At 48.4% G+C, this 18,564-nt stretch overlaps 1 protein-coding gene across 2 annotated transcripts in view; it reads left to right on the top strand.

Annotated features, from left to right (window-relative positions):
• SCIN (scinderin) overlaps positions 1-18,564 on the top strand; it is a 67,926-nt gene that overhangs the window by 16,282 nt on the left and 33,080 nt on the right. For both annotated transcript variants that reach the window (XM_039912962.1, XM_029071414.2), the window contains exon 4: positions 8,133-8,282. In XM_039912962.1, coding sequence (XP_039768896.1) covers positions 8,133-8,282 — 150 coding nt within the window. The remainder of the gene's footprint in view (positions 1-8,132; positions 8,283-18,564) is intronic.

The following is an 18,564-nucleotide window of genomic DNA, read 5'->3' as shown; positions in this document are numbered from 1 at the left end:
GGTACTGTACAAAGAGCTGAGATAGATACGAGCAAATCGGGTCCCTGTCCCACCTGTCCCTCACTGTCTTAATCCCTATATTCCAGAGGAGGAAACTGAGGCATAGAGAAGTGACGTGACCTGCCCAAGGTCACCGAACAGACGAGTGGCGGAGCTGGGATTAGAACCCAGGTCCTTCTGACTCCCCGGTCCGGGCTCTCTCCACTAGGCCATAATCATCCTCATCCTAATCATAACAATAATTTTAAGGCTTTACTGTGTGTCAGGCACTATACGAAGCAATGGGGTAGATACAAGATAACCGAGAAGGACATGGCCCCTGTCCCACATGGGGCTCACAGTCTAAATGGGAGGGAGATGAGGTATAATAATAATGTTGGTATTTGTTAAGCGCTTACTACATGCAGAGCACTGTTCTAAGCGCTGGGGTAGACACAAGGGAATCAGGTTGTCCCACGTGGGGCTCACAGTCTTAATCCCCATGGTACAGATGAGGTAACTGAAGCACAGAGAAGTGAAGTGACTTGCCCACAGTCACACAGCTGACGAGTGGCAGAGCCGGGATTCGAACCCATGACCTCTGACTCCAAAGCCCGTGCTCTTTCCACTGAGCCACGCTGCTTCTCTCAGGTATAGTGAAGTGACTTGCCCAAGGTCAAACGGCAGCCAAGGGCTACAGGGCCTCTGACTCCCAGGCCCGGGCTTTTTCCACTAGGCCACGCTGCTTCTCTGCTAACTGGTCCTCCTCACAAACTACGGCTGGAGAATGGTAACAGAAGATTCATCTTTTAGCTTGTAGTTCTTCATGAATTTCAGATTATCGAAGAAGCAGTTTAGTTCCTCCTTGTCCCATGACAGAAATGCATGACTTTCAACAGCCATTTCTTCATAACCTCTTGTCCTCTTCCTCTATTCCCGTGGCTTCGGAACTAGTTTCTAGATTCTTTTTTAAATTGAAAACCATTTCGCTCTCGGCGGGGGGGAGGGGGGAATGTGTGGGTGTGTGTGTGTGTGTGTGTGTGTATGTGATTTGTGTAACCACAGAAGCAGCGTGGCTCAGTGGAAAGAGCCCAGGCTTGAGAGTCAGAGGTCATGGGTTCGAATCCCAGCCCTGCCGCTTGCCAGCTCTGTGACTCTGGGCGAGTCACTTACCTTCTCTGTGCCTCAGTTACCTCATCTGTAAAATGGGGATTAAGACTGTGAGCCCCATGTGGGGCAACCTCATCACCTTGTATCCCCCCAGCGCTTAGAACAGTGCTTTGCACAAAGTAAGCGCTTAACAAATACCACCATTATCTACCTACTCTATAATTAGTGGCAACCATTTTCAATGAATCAGTGGTATTTTCTGAGTGCTTACTGTGTGCCGCGCACTCTACTAAGCATTTGGGAGAGTACAAAACAGACACTTCAATTCAGAGAGGTTGACATTTTCACAGGACAGCTGTGAAGTTGGGCTTAGAATGGCTTTTGACACCTAGGAAGTGAGTAACAAATACCATTTACAAAAGCCATTTCTGAGATGGTGATAATAATATTACCTCAGAAATGGCTTTTTAAAAACAGAATTATTATTATATTATTAATGAATCTATTAAGCACTTACTACGTGCCAGGCACTGTACTAAACACTATTTATTTTGTTAATGAAATGTACATCGCCTCGATTCTATTTAGTCGCCATCGGTTTTTACGAGACGTTCTTCCCCTCGACTCTATTTATCGCCATCGTTCTCGTCCGTCCGTCTCCCCCGATCAGACCGTAAGCCCGTCAAACGGCAGGGACCGTCTCTATCTGTCGCCGACTTGTTCATTCCAAGCGCTTAGTACGGTGCTCTGCACCTAGTAAGCGCTCAATAAATACTATTGAATGAATGAATGAATAAACACTAGGGTAGAAAGAAGTTAATCAGGTTGGACACAGTCCCTGTCCCATCTGCCTTAATCCCCGTTTTACAGATGAGGGAACTGAGGCCCGAAGAAATGAAGCGACTTGCCCAAGTTCACACACGGACACGTGGCAGAACTGGGATTAGAACCCAGGTGGCAGAGCCGGGATTAGAACCCAGGTCTTTCTGAGTCCCAGGCCCATGCCGTATCCACTAGGCCACGGCGCTTCTCTGTGGTCTGATCTAGTCCTCCGTTCTTCTCCTGAGAAGACAGTGGAAGGAGGACTTGTTGGGTGGACTTCACACATCCCGCCTCACTGAGGCTCACTGGTTCAAAGGGAGTTATTTACATTAGCAAAGGCCAAACATAATCAATCTGTAGCGTTATCCTAACAGATCACTGAAAACTCCCGAGGTTTTAGCCAACTGAAAACCAAGAGGGATCATTTTAACTCTTGTCTTATGCCGTCGAGTCGTTCCCGAACCATGGCGACTCCAGGGACACATCTCTCCCGGAAGGCCCCACCTCCAACTGCAGTCGTTCTGCTAGTGGAACCACAGAGTTTTCTTGGTCAAAATACAGAAGTGGTTTACTATTGCCTTCCGTGCGGTCAGTTTGAGTCTCCACCCTCGACTCTCTCCCGTACCGCTGCTGCCCAGCACAGGGCAGATTTGACTTGTAGCCGATTGCTTTCCACTGGCTGGCGACTGGCCACACGGGGAATGGAACGGGCAGGCCTCTGCCTGTCTCTCTCCCGTGGACGAGACTGGTAGAGGACTTGGGAACTCTCCAGGTGTGATCCTGAGAGGGGATTTAAACTCTAACGTGAACCTAATTGAGTTCTGCCTGTCTTCTGAACAACGATAATGAGAGTTGCAACATTTAAGCGCTTACGGTGTACCGAGTCCTAGGATAGGTGAAAGATAATCGGGTGGGTCACAGTTCCTGTCCCACGTGGGGATCACAGTCTAAGGTAGAGAGAATCCTCATAGTCACAGAGAGGTTTGGCGACTTACCCACGGTCACACAGCAGGCGAGTGGCAGAGCTGGGTTTGGAACTCGGGTCCTCCGACTGTCCGGGCTCTTTCCATCAGGTCAAGACCGATTGCCACCCAGGTTTGATTTTTATATCTGGACCCACCTTTATCTCCCAATTTGCCTGTAAAGCGTTTGTATCCTTTGACCCCCGGGAAGCCTAGCCCCATTTGTTCAGACGGTGGGGTGAAGCAGTGCCAGAGGATTGGAGTTAAACTGCAAAAATGCCACCTTCTTGTCTTGCGGTTGAACCTTGCAAGAGGAAGGCAGGGAGAGAGATGCCTCTAAATAGGTCTCAGCAAGGAGGAACGGTCATTTGCAAATGGAGTTTTGTGATCTGATTACTAGAACCTTCCTGGGACTGCTAAAGTATCATTTTTTTGTAATGGCATTTGAGTGCTTCCTGTGATCCAGCGCTAAGCACTGGCATAGATACAAAGTGATCGGGTTGGACGCAGTCCATGTCCCACTTGAGTTCACGGTCTCTATCCCCATTTTACAGATGAGGAAACACAGAGAAGTTAAGCGACTTGCTTGGTATCGCACAGCCGGCCAGTGGCAGAGTCGAGACATTATTATCATTATTATTATTATTGTATTTAAGTGCTTACTATGTGCCAAGCACTGTACTAAGTGTTAAGGTGGATACAAGCAAATTGGGTCGGACACAGTCTCCTTCCCAAGTGGGACTCACAGTCTTAAACCCCATTTTACAGATGGGGTAACCGAGGCCCAGAGAAGTGAAGTTAGGCACTGTACTAAGCGCTGGGGTGCATACAAGCAAATCGGGCTGGACGCAGTCCCTGTCCCACATGGGGCTCACGGTCTTAATCCCCATTTTATAGATGAGGTAACCAAGGCGCAGAGAAGTGAAATGACTTGTCCGAGGTCACACAGCAGACAAGTGGCAGGGCTGAGATTAGAACCCAGGGCCTCCGACTCCAGATCTGTGATCTTCCCCCGCATAACTCTCTGCCTCCCTAAATTACAGGTATTAGACAGAAGGCCCAAAACAGATCAAAATCAGCATGATACGCAGACCTATGTGCTTTTACATTTGGCTATCCCGTCAGATCGTTGCAAGGAGTAGCGCTTCGTACAGTGCCGTACACTCAGTAAGCGCTCAGTAAATACCAGTGATTGTGGTCAGGGAGTGTGTCTACCAACTCTCTGTTGAACTCTCTCCAGTGCGCAGTACAGTGCTCTGCACAGAGTAAGAGTTCAGGAAATACCGTTGACTGATGGATTGATTATAATGACCCATGTGCGGTTAGTCGGGAAACAGCCGTCCTGTGATAAAGTCAACACTTTGAATTGAAGGGTCTGTTCATTGATGTATTGTACTCTCCCAAATGCTTAGTAAAAATAATAATTAGGGTATTTGGTAAGCGCTTACTATGTGCCAAGCACTGTTCTAAGTAAGCGCTGGGGTCGTTACAGGTAATCGGGTTGTCCCACATGGAGCTCGCAGTCTTTATCCACGTTTTACAGATGAGATAACCGAGGTCCAGAGAAGTTAAGCGGCTTGCCCAAGGTCACGCAGCAGACAAGTGGAGGAGCCGGAATTAGAACCCGCAGCCTCTGACTCTCTCTGACTCCCAAACCTGTGCTCTTGCCATTAAGCCTTGCTGCTTCTAGAAGAGTGCTCTGCACATAGCAAGGGCTCAGTCAACGTTTGGCTGACTGACTGACCCACGTGCCTCGGAGAGGCTTCTGAAAGGAAATCCTGCCTGTCTATTTTTTTGGAATACTTGGAAATTGTACCTGGAAGCATTCAATCAGTGGATTTTATTGCGTGTTTACTGTGTACAGACACTAGACTGATTAGACCGTAAGCCCGTCAAACGGCAGGGACCGTCTCTATCTGTTGCCGACTTGTTCATTCCAAGCGCTTAGTACGGTGCTCTGCACATAGTAAGCGCTCAATAAATACTATTGAATGAATGAACACTACTAAGCATTTGAGAGTACGGTACCACTGAGTTGATAAACACATTCCTTGCGCACAACATGGTCCTGTGGTAGAAGGCAACATTAAACTAAAAGGGAAACCTTAAAGGAAAATTCTACCAAGGCAGATGGACGGTCCTAGGAGTAGGCATTATCTTAGTATAGGTCTTATTATCTCCAGAGGCAGAGCCCAAACTGGCTGACTGGAGTTCTGGATCCCCCTCCGGTTATTATTTTTTAAATAGTATTTGTAATACTATTACAATTACCATTTGTAATACTAATTTGTAATACTATAATAGTATAGTAATAGTATTTAGCATAGTAATAGAATTTAAATAGCTTACTACGTGCCGGGGATTGTACAAAGCACTGGCGCAAATACGAGATAATCAGGTTGGCCACCGTCCATGTCCCACTCGGGTTGCTCAGTCTCAATCCCACTTTACAGATGAGGGAACCGAGGCCCAGAGAAGTGAAGTGACTTGCCCAAGATCACAAAGCCGGCAAGTGGCAGAGCCGAGATGAGGATCCAGGTCCTCGGACTCCCGGGCCTGAGCTCTTTCGCAAGGCCACGCTGATTCATCGGCTGATTCATAATCACATTCTCCGCTTTAGGCTGTTACCTAAATGACCCAGGAAATCTTGCTTCCGTGAGAAAAATCCAACAGTGTTTCCATGTCTGTTTTTATCCAGTTAGGCTACCGATAGAATAGTTATTATGATATTTGTTAGGCGCTTACTATATGCCAGGCACTGTACTAAGCCCTGGGAGGGATTCAAGTTTGTCAGGTTGGACACATTCCCTGTCCCACACGGGGCTCACCGTCTCAATCCCCATTTTACAAAGGAGGTGACTGAGGCACGGAGAAATGAAGCGATTTGCCCAAAGTCACACAGCAGACTGTGGCGGAGCTGGAATTTGAACCCATTCATTCAATAGTATTTATTGAGCTCTTACTATGTGCAGAGCACTGTACTAAGCGCTTGGAATGGACAAATCGGTAACAGAGACAGTCCCTGCCCTTTGTCGGGCTCACAGTCTAATCGACGGGCTTACAGTCTAGATGACCTCCTGACTCCCAGGCCTGTGCTCTATCCACTACACCAGAAGTGAAGCGATTTGCCCAAAGTCACACAGCAGACTCTGGCGGAGCTGGAATTAGAACCCAGGTCCTTCTGACTCCCAGGCTCGGGCTGTAGCCATTAAGCCACCCTGATTTGCTTGTATCCACTGCAGCATTTAGTAAAGTGCCTGGCATATAGTAAGTGCTTAACAAATACAGTAAATATTATTATTATTATTATTAGCTTCTGAGGGGGACAGGAGACAGGGACAGTTGATTGTTGTGCTTCAGGGGTGGGGGGTGGAAGAAATGAATAATCTTCATCAACATGCACGGCAACCATGACAGCACCATCACATGGAGAGCTGCCCTCTCTTTCTGCTTAGCTTAGATTCCTTGGGGTCTGATTGCAAACACTTTAGGTGGGTTACTTATGTTTACATTTCAGTACCGCTTTGGAGTATCACATTTTAATTATCTCCAAATAGCTTCCAGATCATGCTGTTTAAAAAAAAAAAATCAAATTTGTTTATGACTTCATCAGAGTCTTTGTATTCTTTTCTTTTTTCTCCAAAATAATTCGGGTCAGAATGATGGGAGATAACTTAGTAGAAAATAGATTCGTCTTTAATCTTTAATAATGTTGGTATTTGTTAAGCGCTTACTATGTGCAAAGCACTGTTCTAAGCGCTGGGGTAAATACAGGGGAATCAGCTTGTCCCACATGAGGCTCAAAGTCTTAATCCCCATTTTACAGATGAGGTATCTTTAATGATGGAGGGAGGTGAGGTTTTTCCATTTTGACCCCCAGAATTGAAAAATAAACAGAATGAATGTTTAATCGTTCTCATCATCATCATCAGTGGTATTTATTGAGTGCTTACTATGTGCAGAGCACTGTGATAAGTGCTTGGAAGAGTGTAATACAACAGAGCTAATTTACATGTTCCCTGCCCACAATAAGCTACAGTCTAGACAGGGAGACGGATATCAAAAGTAACTAAGTACATGGAATGATAACTGCCGATTAATTGTGGACAGAAAATATATCTACTAATAACTCTGTTAATAATAATAATGTTGGTATTTGTTAAGCGCTTACTATGTGCAGAGCACTGTTCTGAGCGCTGGGGTAGATACAGGGTAATCGGGTCGTCCCACGTGAGGCTCACAGTTAATCCCCATTTTACCGATGAGGTAACTGAGGCACAGAGAAGTGAAGTGATTTGCCCACAGTCACACAGCTGACAAGTGGTAGAACTGGGATTCGAACCCACGACCTCTGACTCCAAAGCCCGGGCTCTTTCCACTGAGCCACGCTGCTTCTCTGTTGTAGTGCATTTTTCAGAGCATTTAGTATAGTGCTCTGCACATAGCACTCAATAGATACCATCGAATGATTGATCAATCAATAGTATTTGTTGAGCATTTACTCTGTGCAGGACACTGTACTAAGCACTTGGGAGAGCGCAGTAGAATTAGGAGACAAAGTCCTGCTTGAGAGAAGCAGCGTAACCTAGTGGAGAGAGCACGGGCCTGGGAGTCAGAAGGAGCTGGGTTCTAATCCCGACTCTACCACTTGTCCTCTGGGTGATCTTCGGCAAGGCACTTCACTTCTCTGAGCCTCGGTTACCTCATCTGTGAAATGGGGATTGAGACCGTGAGCCCCCAGTGGGACGTGGACTAGGTTCGACCTGACTAGCTTGTTAGTCCGTCAATCACGTTTATTTATTTATTGAGCGCTTACTGTGAGCAGAGAACCGTACTGAGCAGCTGGGAGAGTATAATATAACAATATAACAGACACCTTCCCTGCCCACGGTGAGCTTCGGTCTATCTACCCCAGTGTTTAGTACATTGCCTGGCACATAGTAAGCGTTTAACAAATACCTTAAAAAAAATCCGCCACCCTCATGGATTTTACAATCTCATGGGTGTGAAATGTGAATGAACTCTCTCTCTAGACTGTAAGCTCCTTGCGGGCAGGGAATGCGTCTGTTTATTGTTCCATCGTCCTCCCCCGAGCGCTTAGTCCAGTGCTGTGCACACGGTAAGCGCTCAATAAGTCCGATCGAATGAATGAAACAGTGTGAGGAGTGATTAGTAAGTCTGCCCTTGCGAGGGATGGGGTGGAAGGTCTCTCTGGGGTGAGGGTCTGACGGTGCAGACCCGGGCGTGGGTTTCTCGTAGGAGATCTTCCAGTGGTGCGGTTCTTCCTGCAACAAGTACGAGCGTCTGAAGGCCAGCCAGGTGGCAGTGGGGATCCGCGATAATGAGCGCAACGGCCGGGCCCGGCTCGTCGTGGTGGAGGAAGACAGCGAACCGCCTCAGCTCCTCAAGGTCGGTGTCTTGGGGACGCCCTCCGGCCTCCCCATGGCCGGGGACCGGGGGGAGAGGGGAATCTGCCCCAGAGGGCTCTCGGGGGGGGGAACAGTGATCACCAAGCACCCCCGGAGAGGACCGAGGTGGGGATCCCCACACCGGAAAACTTCCTTCCAAGTCCATCTCCACCAAGGCTCCAGAAAGGAGAAGGGCCTTGTAATGTTCGTGATGGTATTGCGAAGCGCTTACTGTGTGCCGGGCACTGTACTAAGCGCTGCGGTAGATGGGGGGTCGTCAGGTCGGACCTGGTCCCTGTCCCACAGGAGGCTCAAGGTCTTAAACCCCGTTGTACAGGTGAGGGAACTGAGGCACAGACAAGTGAAGTGTCCTGCTCAAGGGCACACAACAGGAAACTGGCACTGCTGGGATTTGAACCCAGGTACTTTGTCTCCCAGCCTGTGATCTTTCCACTAGGCCACGCTGCTTCTCGTGCGCCTTCTCTTTCTCTCCTTATTCTTCTGGTATTTGTTAAGGGCTTACTATGGGTCAGGCCCTGTACTAAGTGCTAGGGTGTTTACAAGCTAATCAAGTTGGACACAGTCCAGGTCCCACGTGGGGCTCACAGTCGTCATCCCCATTTTACAGATGAGGGAACTGAGGCACAGAGAAATAAAGTGACTTGCTCCAAGGTCATTCATTCTTCATTCGATCGTATTTATTGTAGTAAGCGCTTGGGAGAGGACAGTACAACAATAAACAGACACATTCCCTGCCCACAGGGAGCTCACAGTTTAGAGGGGAGTCCGATTATCTAATATCTGTGCCAGCACTTAGCACGGGCCTGAGCACAAAGGAAGCGTCAGTGTGTGCCATAATCAATATCACCATCAGACAGGCCGAGGAATCGTTGCCACAGCTGCTGGGAGAAGAACAGATTTTGAATCCCCATTTTTCCAGTACGGTGTCCTCAGACGCTCAGTAAGTTTCACTGATCGTGTCGAAACAAAGGGCTGAAGGGCAGTGGAGAAGACATCTAGTACATGAATCCAGAATGAAATCTTCAAACCCCATAAAATGCTGAAGTCACTTCACTTCTCCGGGCCTCAGTTCCCTCACCTGGAAAATGGGGATAAAGACCGTGAGCCCCATATGGGACGGGGACTGTGTCCGATCCAGTTTGCTTGTATCCACCCCAGCGCTTAATGCGGTGCCTGTCACAGAATAAGCGCTTAGCAAACACCCCAGTTATCATTGTTATTTTTCAATCACCAAATGGTGTTTATTGAGCGCTTAACAAATGCCACAATTACATGGGGAAGTTGATTTTCCAAGCCTCACCCTTTCCCCCTTATCAACAGCCGGGTGGTGATGTGAGCTTCCAAGTGACTCCATCTACAAAGGAGGTTTTAAAATGTAGGCCCACCTCCAAGCCTTAATTAGATCTGTAACTGCAAAATGTTTTATTTACAGTGAAGAAGAGGTGGGAAAAGCCATTTGCCACCAGATATATTTTGGGAGTATATTTCTGCGCTCTGTCTTTCCTCAATTTCTATAAGGCACTCGTAGTGAGAGGGAGCCTAATAAATTCATCATGTCGGCATTGTAAAGCAGTATTATCTCCTTCTCCCTCTGACAGCCGACTATTGTTAACTTAACCCGATGTGTCAGAGCTACAGAAGACTTCAGAGAGACAGCGCTCGGGCGATAAAATCTAGTGTTCTCCAAGCACCGCGGTCTGTCTTTCCACTTAGCCGAAAGACTCCACAGAAATCTACCAAGTTGTAGAATCCGAATTTCATAAATGATCCTTTTTAAAATTTTAAAAAAAAAATCATGTTTTTATCATTCATCTTCCAAAACTTCCGGAGCCTGGCATTCTGGAGGTAGGATTCATTGTCGGGCTGCTTAATAGTAGCAGCGTTGTCTAGTGGAAAGAGCTCAGGCTTTGGAGTCGGAGGGCCTGGGTTCTGATCGCCGCTCGGCCTCTTGCCTGCTGTGTGACCTTGGGCGAGTCATGCCACTTCTCTGTTCCCTCAGTTTCCTCATCAGCAAAATGGGGGTTCATTATTTGTTCTCCCTTCTGCTTAAACGGAGAGTCCCGTGGGGGACAGGGACTGTGTCTGATGTGATTACCTTGTATCTATCCCAGCACTTAGAACAGTGCTTGACACATAGTAAATGCTTAACAAATACCACAGTTATTATAGTACAGCGTAATACACCCAGGGGTCACTGGGTAGATTCTCTTATATCTTCTTCCCCTTGTCAAGAATCTCCAGACTTCACACTCCTGTAGAAGAGGAATCTGGGAGAAATGAAAGACAGTTCCCATGAAAATTGGGGGGGAAGGTTGATTTGGGATTGGTTTTTTTTCTAGCCCAGCAGAATTTTCTGGATGACACAAAACATCTGAATTTTCTAGACGTTAATAACTCCTGTTGGCATTTTTTACTTCCCCGAACTACCCCTCAATCAAGAGTATATATCGAGTGCTCCACTCTGTCCTGAGAAGGTTGATTTGGGTATTTGTTTTTTTCTAGCCCAACCGAATTGTCTAGATGTCACAAAACATCCAGATTTTCTAGATATTAATGACTCCTGTTGCTATTTTCTACTTCCACGAACAACCCCTCAATCAAGAGTATATATATCGAATGCTCAACTCTGTGCTGAACACTCTACATATTAGAGGATCCTGGTTCCTCTTAGTAGAGAAGCAGTGTGGCCTAGTGGAAAAAACCCGGACTTGGGAGTCAGCAGACCTGAGTTCTAATTTTGGCTTTGCCACTGAATATGTGTGACCTTGGGCAAGTCGCTTAGCTTCTCTGGTTCTCCGTTTTCTCATCTGTAAAACGGGGATTAAATATAATCAGTCAACGGTATTTACCGAGCGCTTATTACGGGCGGAGCGATCAATTAATCAAATTTATTAATATTAAGCGATTAGGAGACCACAATACAACAGAATTCGCAGATACCTACTCTGCCAATAACGAGTTGACGGTCTAGAGGGGGAACTGTACTAAGCGCTATTCTCACTCCCCTTTAGATTTTGAGCTCCCTGTGGGACAGAGAATGTATCCTCTCTGGTTATCTTATGTCTGCCCCAGTGCTTTGTTCAGTGCTAGGCACGTAGCAACAGCTTAACACGTCCAACAAGTATCATTATTATTAGCATTTTATTATCAGTGGGCTCGACTGTGATTCTATATGTTGAATTAATGCCAGCTATAATACTGTTCACATATTTTTTTGTGCCCTTTCCCGCACCAGCTAAACTGATTTCCGGTGAGAAGCTTTACAGGATTTAGAGAACAAAACATCCTGGTTGGGCTTTTTCTCTCCCGGCTGAAAATCACAGCGGCGAAAGTGAATAAGATTAAACGTCTCAACCCACAGATCTGAGGTTCATTCAACCCGATTTGCCGGCATCTGCCCAAGTGCTTAGTACAGCGCCTGGCACATAGTGAGCGCTTACCAAATACCATTATTGTTATTATTATTCTCCTGCTATGAGGACTTTAAATAGAAAGTTGGGAGGTTGGAAAGCCCCAGCAATACAAGGGTAAATAAAGCGTTTCTCTTAATGTAGTCACCTGAGAGGAAGAATTTCACTGGAGATGAGAAAGTGGAAGTTGGCAGGTGGTGGCTTTGAAAACTAGGCCGGGAAAATCAGACTTTACGATGCAAGTCAGAGAACTCGTCAAATAAGGACTTCTGAGAAAAGGAGGTTGGGAAAGAGATACACAAAAACGGTACCGAAAATGATGGTGTTTATTAAGGGTTTGCTATGTACTGAGCATTGGGCTACAAGGGAATCAAGCCAGACTCTTCATTCATTCATTCAATTGTATTTATTGAGCTCTTACTGTTCATTCCATCATATTTATTGAGCACTTACTGTGTGCAGAGCACTGTACTAAGCGCTTGGGCGAGTGCAATAAAGCAATAAACAGGTACATTCCCTGCCCACATTGAGCTTATAGTCTAGAAGGGGGAGTCAGACATTAATAGAAAGAAATAAATGACCGATCTGCACATCTGTGGTGTGGGGCTGGTGGGCGGGGGTGATGAATGAAGGGAGCGAGTCAGGGCGACGCAGAAGGGAGAGGGAGAAGAGAAAAGGAGGACTTAATCGGGGAAGGCCTCTTGGAGGAGGTGGGCCTTCAGTAATGCTTTGAAGGCAGGGGAGAGTCATTGTCTGTCAGATTCGAGGAGGGAAAACGTTCCAGACCAGAGGTAGGATGTGGGAGAGTAGTCGGCGGCCAGTTGGCATCAGAGGAGCAAAGTGGGTGGGCTGGGCTGTAGTAGGAAGTAGCTTGGTGAGGAATCTGATAGGGGAGGGAGAGTGGGGATTCGTTCATTCATTCAATAGTATTTATCGAGCGCTTACTATGTGCAGAGCACTGGACTAAGCGCTTGGAATGAACGAGTCGGAAACAGATAGAGACGGTCCCTGCCGTTCGACGGGCTCACGGTCTGATCGGGGGAGACGGACGGACGGGAACGATGACGATAAATACAGTCGAGGGGAAGAACATCTCGTAAAAACAAGGGCGACTAAATAGAATCGAGGCGATGTGCATTTCATTAACAAAAGAAATAGGGTAATGAAAATATATACAGTCGAGCGGACGAGTACGGTGCCGAGGGGATGGGAAGGGAGAGGGGGAGGAGCAGAGGAAAATCGGGGGGAAGAGAGGGTTAAGCTGCGGAGAGGCGAAGGGGGGGTGGGAGAGGGAGTAGAGGGAGAAGGGAGCTCAGTCTGGGAAGGCCTCTCGGAGGAGGTGATTTTTAAGTAGGGTTTTGAAGAGGGGAAGAGAATCAGTTTGGCGGAGGTGAGGAGGGAGGGCGTGGCCCAGGGGTCGACGGCGGGATAGGAGAGACGGGGGATGGTGAGGAGGTGGGCGGCGGAGGAGCGGAGCGTGCGGGGTGGGCCCTAGAAAGAGAGAAGGGAGGAGAGGTAAGAAGGGGCGAGGTGACGGAGAGCCTCGAAGTCTAGAGTGAGGAGTTTTTGTTTGGAGCGGAGGTCGATGGGCAACCACTGGAGGTGTTTAAGAAGGGGAGTGACAGGCCCAGAGCGTCTCTGCGGGAAGATGAGCCGGGCAGCGGAGCGAAGAACAGACCGGAGCGGGGCGAGAGAGGAGGAAGGGAGGTCGGAGAGAAGGCCGACCCGGTAGTCTAGCCGGGATATAACGAGAGCCCGTAGCGGTAAGGTAGCCGTCAGGGTGGAGAGGAGAGGGCGGATCTTGGCGATATCGTATAGGTGAAACCGGCTGGTCTCGGTAACGGATAGGATGCGTGGGGTGAACGAGAGAGACGAGTCAAAGATGACACCGAGATTGCGGGCCTCTTAGCCCCATTTTACAGATGAGGAAACCGAGGCCCAGAGAGGTTAAGTGACATCGCCAGGGTGGCACAGCAAGGCTGGGGCAGCACTCGGGTTGTGTCTGTGAGTGCAGAGATTGTGTTGGAAGTCTGCCTGTGTGTGAGCCTCCGTAGGACTGGATGTGTCGTCTGTGAAGGTGGGTGTGAGTGAGGTGTGCGCGTGTGGGTGTTCGACTCTGCAAGCTTCAACTTTGCTTCGTGTTCGTTGGATTTCCTCCCGAGCAATCTGCTCCGCATCCGTCCCTTCAGAGACCCTCATCTGGGTGATTTTGGTCTAATGTCTGCAGGGGTGACTTGGGGATCTCCTCGTCCTTGCGGGGCCCCAAAATTAGAGGCCTGCCTGAATTGGCAGATCTGGTTCAGTTCCCCCACCCTGCCATCTCCAGGATCACAAAATTCAGAAAGAGAAAATGGGTTAAATAATAATAACTGTGGTACTGTGAGTCCATCACTGGGCAGGGATTGTCTCTATCTGTTGTCGAATTGTACGTTCCAAGCGCTTACTACAGTGCTCTGCACCTAGTAAGCGCTCAATCAATACTGTTGAATGAATGAATTAAGCACTTACTCTGTGCCAAGCACTGTTCTGAGCATTGGGGTAGATACAAGCTAAGCACATTGGACACAGTCCCTGTCCCCCAAGGGGCTCACAGTCTTAGTCCCTATTTTCCGGATGAGGGGACTGAGGCCCAGCGAAGTGAAGTGGCTTGCCCAAGGTCACACAGCAGACAGGTGGTAGAGCCGGCATCAGAACCCAGGTCCTTCTGACTCCCAGGCTCTATCCATTAAACCGCACTGTCTACAGGGTCCCAGATTAGCATCCAAGTGGCTTGAATAATAACAATAATAATAATAATGTTGGTATTTGTTAAGCGCTTACTATGTGCAGAGCACTGTTCTAAGCGCTGGGGTTGACACAGGGGAATCAGGTTGTCCCACGTGGGGCTCACAGTCTTAATCCCCATTTTACAGCTGAGGGAACTGAGGCACAGAGAAGTTAAGTGACTCGCCCACAGTCACACAGCTGACAAGTGGCGGATCTGGGATTCGAACCCATGATCTCTGACTCCAAAGCCCGTGCTCTCTCCACTGAGCCACACTGAACTTCCTTGTTTACTTGCCCTTTTCTACCCTGTGTCCCCCTTGCTAGGAAAACCAACCTCCTTAGTCTGTCCACTCCCACCGAATCAATACCTGGGAACCCAGCTGGGTCAGGGACAAAGATCGGCCCAGTCTCAAGAGGAAGACTTTCTTTGTAAGGTTGAAAATAGGATATCTGGCTAATTCCCATGGAGGAAGGGGTGAGCAGAATCCAAGAGGATGTGAAAAAAAAAAAAAGCCATCGGGGTTAGATAATAATACTAATGTTATCTGTGAAGCTTTCACTATGAGTCAAGCACCGTACTAAGCGCAAGGTGATTGGGTTGGACGCGGACGCCGTCCCGCAGGGGGCTCCCGGTCCGTATCCCCATTTTGCAGGTGAGGGAACCGAGGCACGGAAAAGCGAAACGACTTGCCTAAAGTCACACAGCAGACAAGCGGCGGACCCGGGTTAGAGCCCACTCCCGGGCCCAGGCTCTAACCACTAGGCTATAGATCGGTGGGTCCGTCCAACCTGATGTTCCAGCTCCTCCAAAAACACCAAAGGAGGAAGAGCGGGACGATCGCTCCTGACGTCCGTCCCAGTGGGTGGACTACAACCTCTCCAATAAATAGTTATCAGTTTTGCAAAGGACAAGAATGCAACCCAGATGAAATCTTCCCCAAACAGCATAGCCTACGGGGAAGAACAGGGGCCTGGGAGTGAGGGGGCCTGGGCGTGATTCCCGGCTCCGCGCTTGCCTTCCGGGTGACCTTGGGCAAGTCACTTAACTTCTCGGTGCCTCAGTTACCTCATCTTTAAAATGGGGATTGAATCCTCCGTCCAATTTAGACTGTGAGCCCCATGTGGGACGGAGATTGCGTCCAACCTGATAACCCTGTAGCTGCCCCAGTGCTCAAAACAGTGCTTGACACATAGTTAAGCGCTTAACAAATACCATAAAAAAAGTGACTGTTCTCCCTCTTTTCCAGCCTCTCTCCAAAATCCCATCTCCTTCGGGGAGAATTGATTTGCCCAATAATAATGTCGGTATTTGTTAAGCGCTGACTCTGTGCCGAGCACTGTTCTAAGCGCTGGGGTAGACACGGGGGAATCAGGATGTCCCACGTGGGGCTCACGGTCTTCATCCCCATTTTGCAGATGAGGCAACCGAGGCACAGAGAAGTGAAGTGACTTGCCCACAGTCACACAGCTGACAAGTGGCAGAACTGGGATTCGAACTCATGACCTCTGACTCCAAAGCCCGGGCCCAATGAATTCCCAACCCCCCACCCCGTTCCCATTCACATCTGTCAGAACTCACTGTAACACTTCAGTGCTCCGGATGAGAATAGGAGAATAGAATTTTTAGGTGCCTATGAAACTGGGGCAGCGACCTGGCCTAGTGGCTACAGCACAGGCCTGGGAGTCACAAGGTCATGGCTTTTAATCCCGGCTCTGCCACTTGTCTGCTTTGTGGCCTTGGGTAAGTCACTTCACTTCTCTGGGCCTCAGTAACCTCATCTGGAAAATGGGGATTGAGGAAAATGGGGACTGAGGCTGTGAGTTCCATGTGGGACAGAGACAACGTCCAACCCGATTTACTTGTATCCGCCCCAGTGCCCAGTACAGTGCCCGGCACATAGTAAGCAGTAACAAATACCACAATTACTAAATGTTATTATTTCATTCTGATGTGTTTGTACTACATCCCGTCATATCCTTCCTCTTCCTGCATTCATTCATTCATTCAATCGTATTTATCGAGCGCTTACTATGTGCAGAGCACTGTTCTAAGCGCTTGGAATTACAGCTCCCTCCCTTTATAAATCACTGTTCTCTATCCAGCCCCCCGCCAGCCCTCTGCCCCCAATTAGATGGTGTGCCTTGCTTCTGGGTAGCGTAGAAGCAGCCTGGCCTAGTGGAAAGGAGCATGGACCTGGGAGTCAGAAGGACCTGGGTTCTAATCCTCCTCTACTACATCTCTGCTGTATGCCCCTGGGCAAATCACTCCTCTATGCCTCAGCTTCCTCATCTGCCAAATGGGGATTAAAACTGTGAGCCCCATGTGGGACAGGGATTATGTCCAACCTGATGAACTTGTATCTACCCCAGCGCTTAGTACAGTGCCTGGAACATATTATATGCTTATCGAATACCATTTTTTAAAAAATGGTGCTAAATACCTGCTCTCCTTTCCCTTTAAATGGGAGCCCCATGTGGTACAGGGATTGTGTCTGATCTGATTGTAGTGCATCTACTCCAGGGCTTGGCACGTAGTAGGCACTTGACAAATAATCCATCATATTTATTGAGTGATGATGATGGTATTTGTTAAACGCAAAGCACTGTTCTAAGCGCTGGGGGGGGGGGGGATACAGGGTGATCAGGTTGTCCCACGTGGGGCTCACAGTCTTAATCCCCATTTTACAGATAAGAGAACTGAGGCCCAGAGAAGTGATTTGCCCAAAGTCGCACAGCTGACAAGTGGCCGAGCTGGGATTAGAACCCCTGACTTCTGACTCCCAAGCCTGTGCTCTTTCCACTGAGCCTCGCTGCTTCTCCGTGCTTGAGTGCTTCCTGTGTGCAGAGCACTGTACTAAATGCTCGGGAGAGTCCAGTCTAACCATATAATAGACCCGTTCCCCGCCCACAGCAAGATTACAGTCAGTCAATCAATTGCATTTATTGGGCCCTTACTTTGTTCAGAGCACTGTACTAAGCACTCAGGAGAGTCCAATAGAAGTCACTCCCTGCCGGCAGTATCACAATTGTCATGTTATTTTGGTCTTTACCCTCAGTAAATACCACAGGCCTGTGGAGGCCTCCCTTTCCCTCTGCTCCTCCTCCCCTCCCCATCACCCCGACTCCCTCTTCCCCTCCCCAAAGCACTTGTATATATCTGTACATATTTACTGCTCTATTCAGTGTGTCCGTTGGCATTAAAAGAGCAAAGCGCGCAGGCCGGGCGGTAGTAAGAAATCGGTGAGGTAAGATACAATGGGGCAAGGTGATTGAGTTCTTTACGGCTCATGCTGAGGAGTTTCTGTCTGATGCAGGGGTGGATGGGCAACCATTGGAGGTTACTGTGGAGTGGGACGAGGTGGACTGAACCTTTTTTATTTTAGAAGAATGATCCGGGCAGCAGCGTGAAGTATGAACTGGAGTGGGGAGAGACAGGAGGAGGGGAGGTCTGCTGGGAGGCTGACGCAGTATCAAGGAGGGATAGGATAAGTGTTCGGATCAGTGCGATAGCCGTTTGGATGGAGAGGAAAGGCCAGATTTTAGTGATGCCGTAAGGGTAGTACCAACAGGATTTGTTGGCCACTGGAATCCGTGGACTGGATGAGAGACGGTGGGTCAAGGTTACAGGCTTGTGAGATAGGGACAATGGGGACGTTGTCTACAGTGATGGAGAAGATAGGGGGAGGACAGGGTTTGGATTGGGAGATGAGGAGTTCTGTTCCGGAGATGTTTAATTTGAGGTACTGACAGAATTGGTTTGTATCCACCCTAGCGCTTAGTACGGTGCCTGGCACATGGTGAGCGCTTCACAGATACCACAAGGGGGGAGGAAAAGCAAGACTGCAATGAAGGAGAGCAAACGATTGAGGACGGCAGCTAGGGAGGGAAGAAGGGAGCGGGAGAAGAGGAAAGAAAGGCTCAGTTGGAGGAGAATTGCCTTCAGTAAGTTTTCGAAGCAGGGGAGAGTCGTCGTCTGTCGGACAATTATAGGTCCATCTCGGTTCCCTCCTCCTCACGTAATTCCACACACTGGATTTCCACACATCCACCCTGGAGCCCAACCCCAGATCAATGCATATTTCACCG

This window comes from Ornithorhynchus anatinus, chromosome 8 (genome assembly GCF_004115215.2).
Source record: "Ornithorhynchus anatinus isolate Pmale09 chromosome 8, mOrnAna1.pri.v4, whole genome shotgun sequence".
In the NCBI taxonomy this organism is placed as follows: Eukaryota; Metazoa; Chordata; class Mammalia; order Monotremata; family Ornithorhynchidae; genus Ornithorhynchus; species Ornithorhynchus anatinus.
The sequence above is the reverse complement of the archived record's forward strand: the minus strand, read 5'-3'. Positions and strand labels throughout refer to the sequence as shown.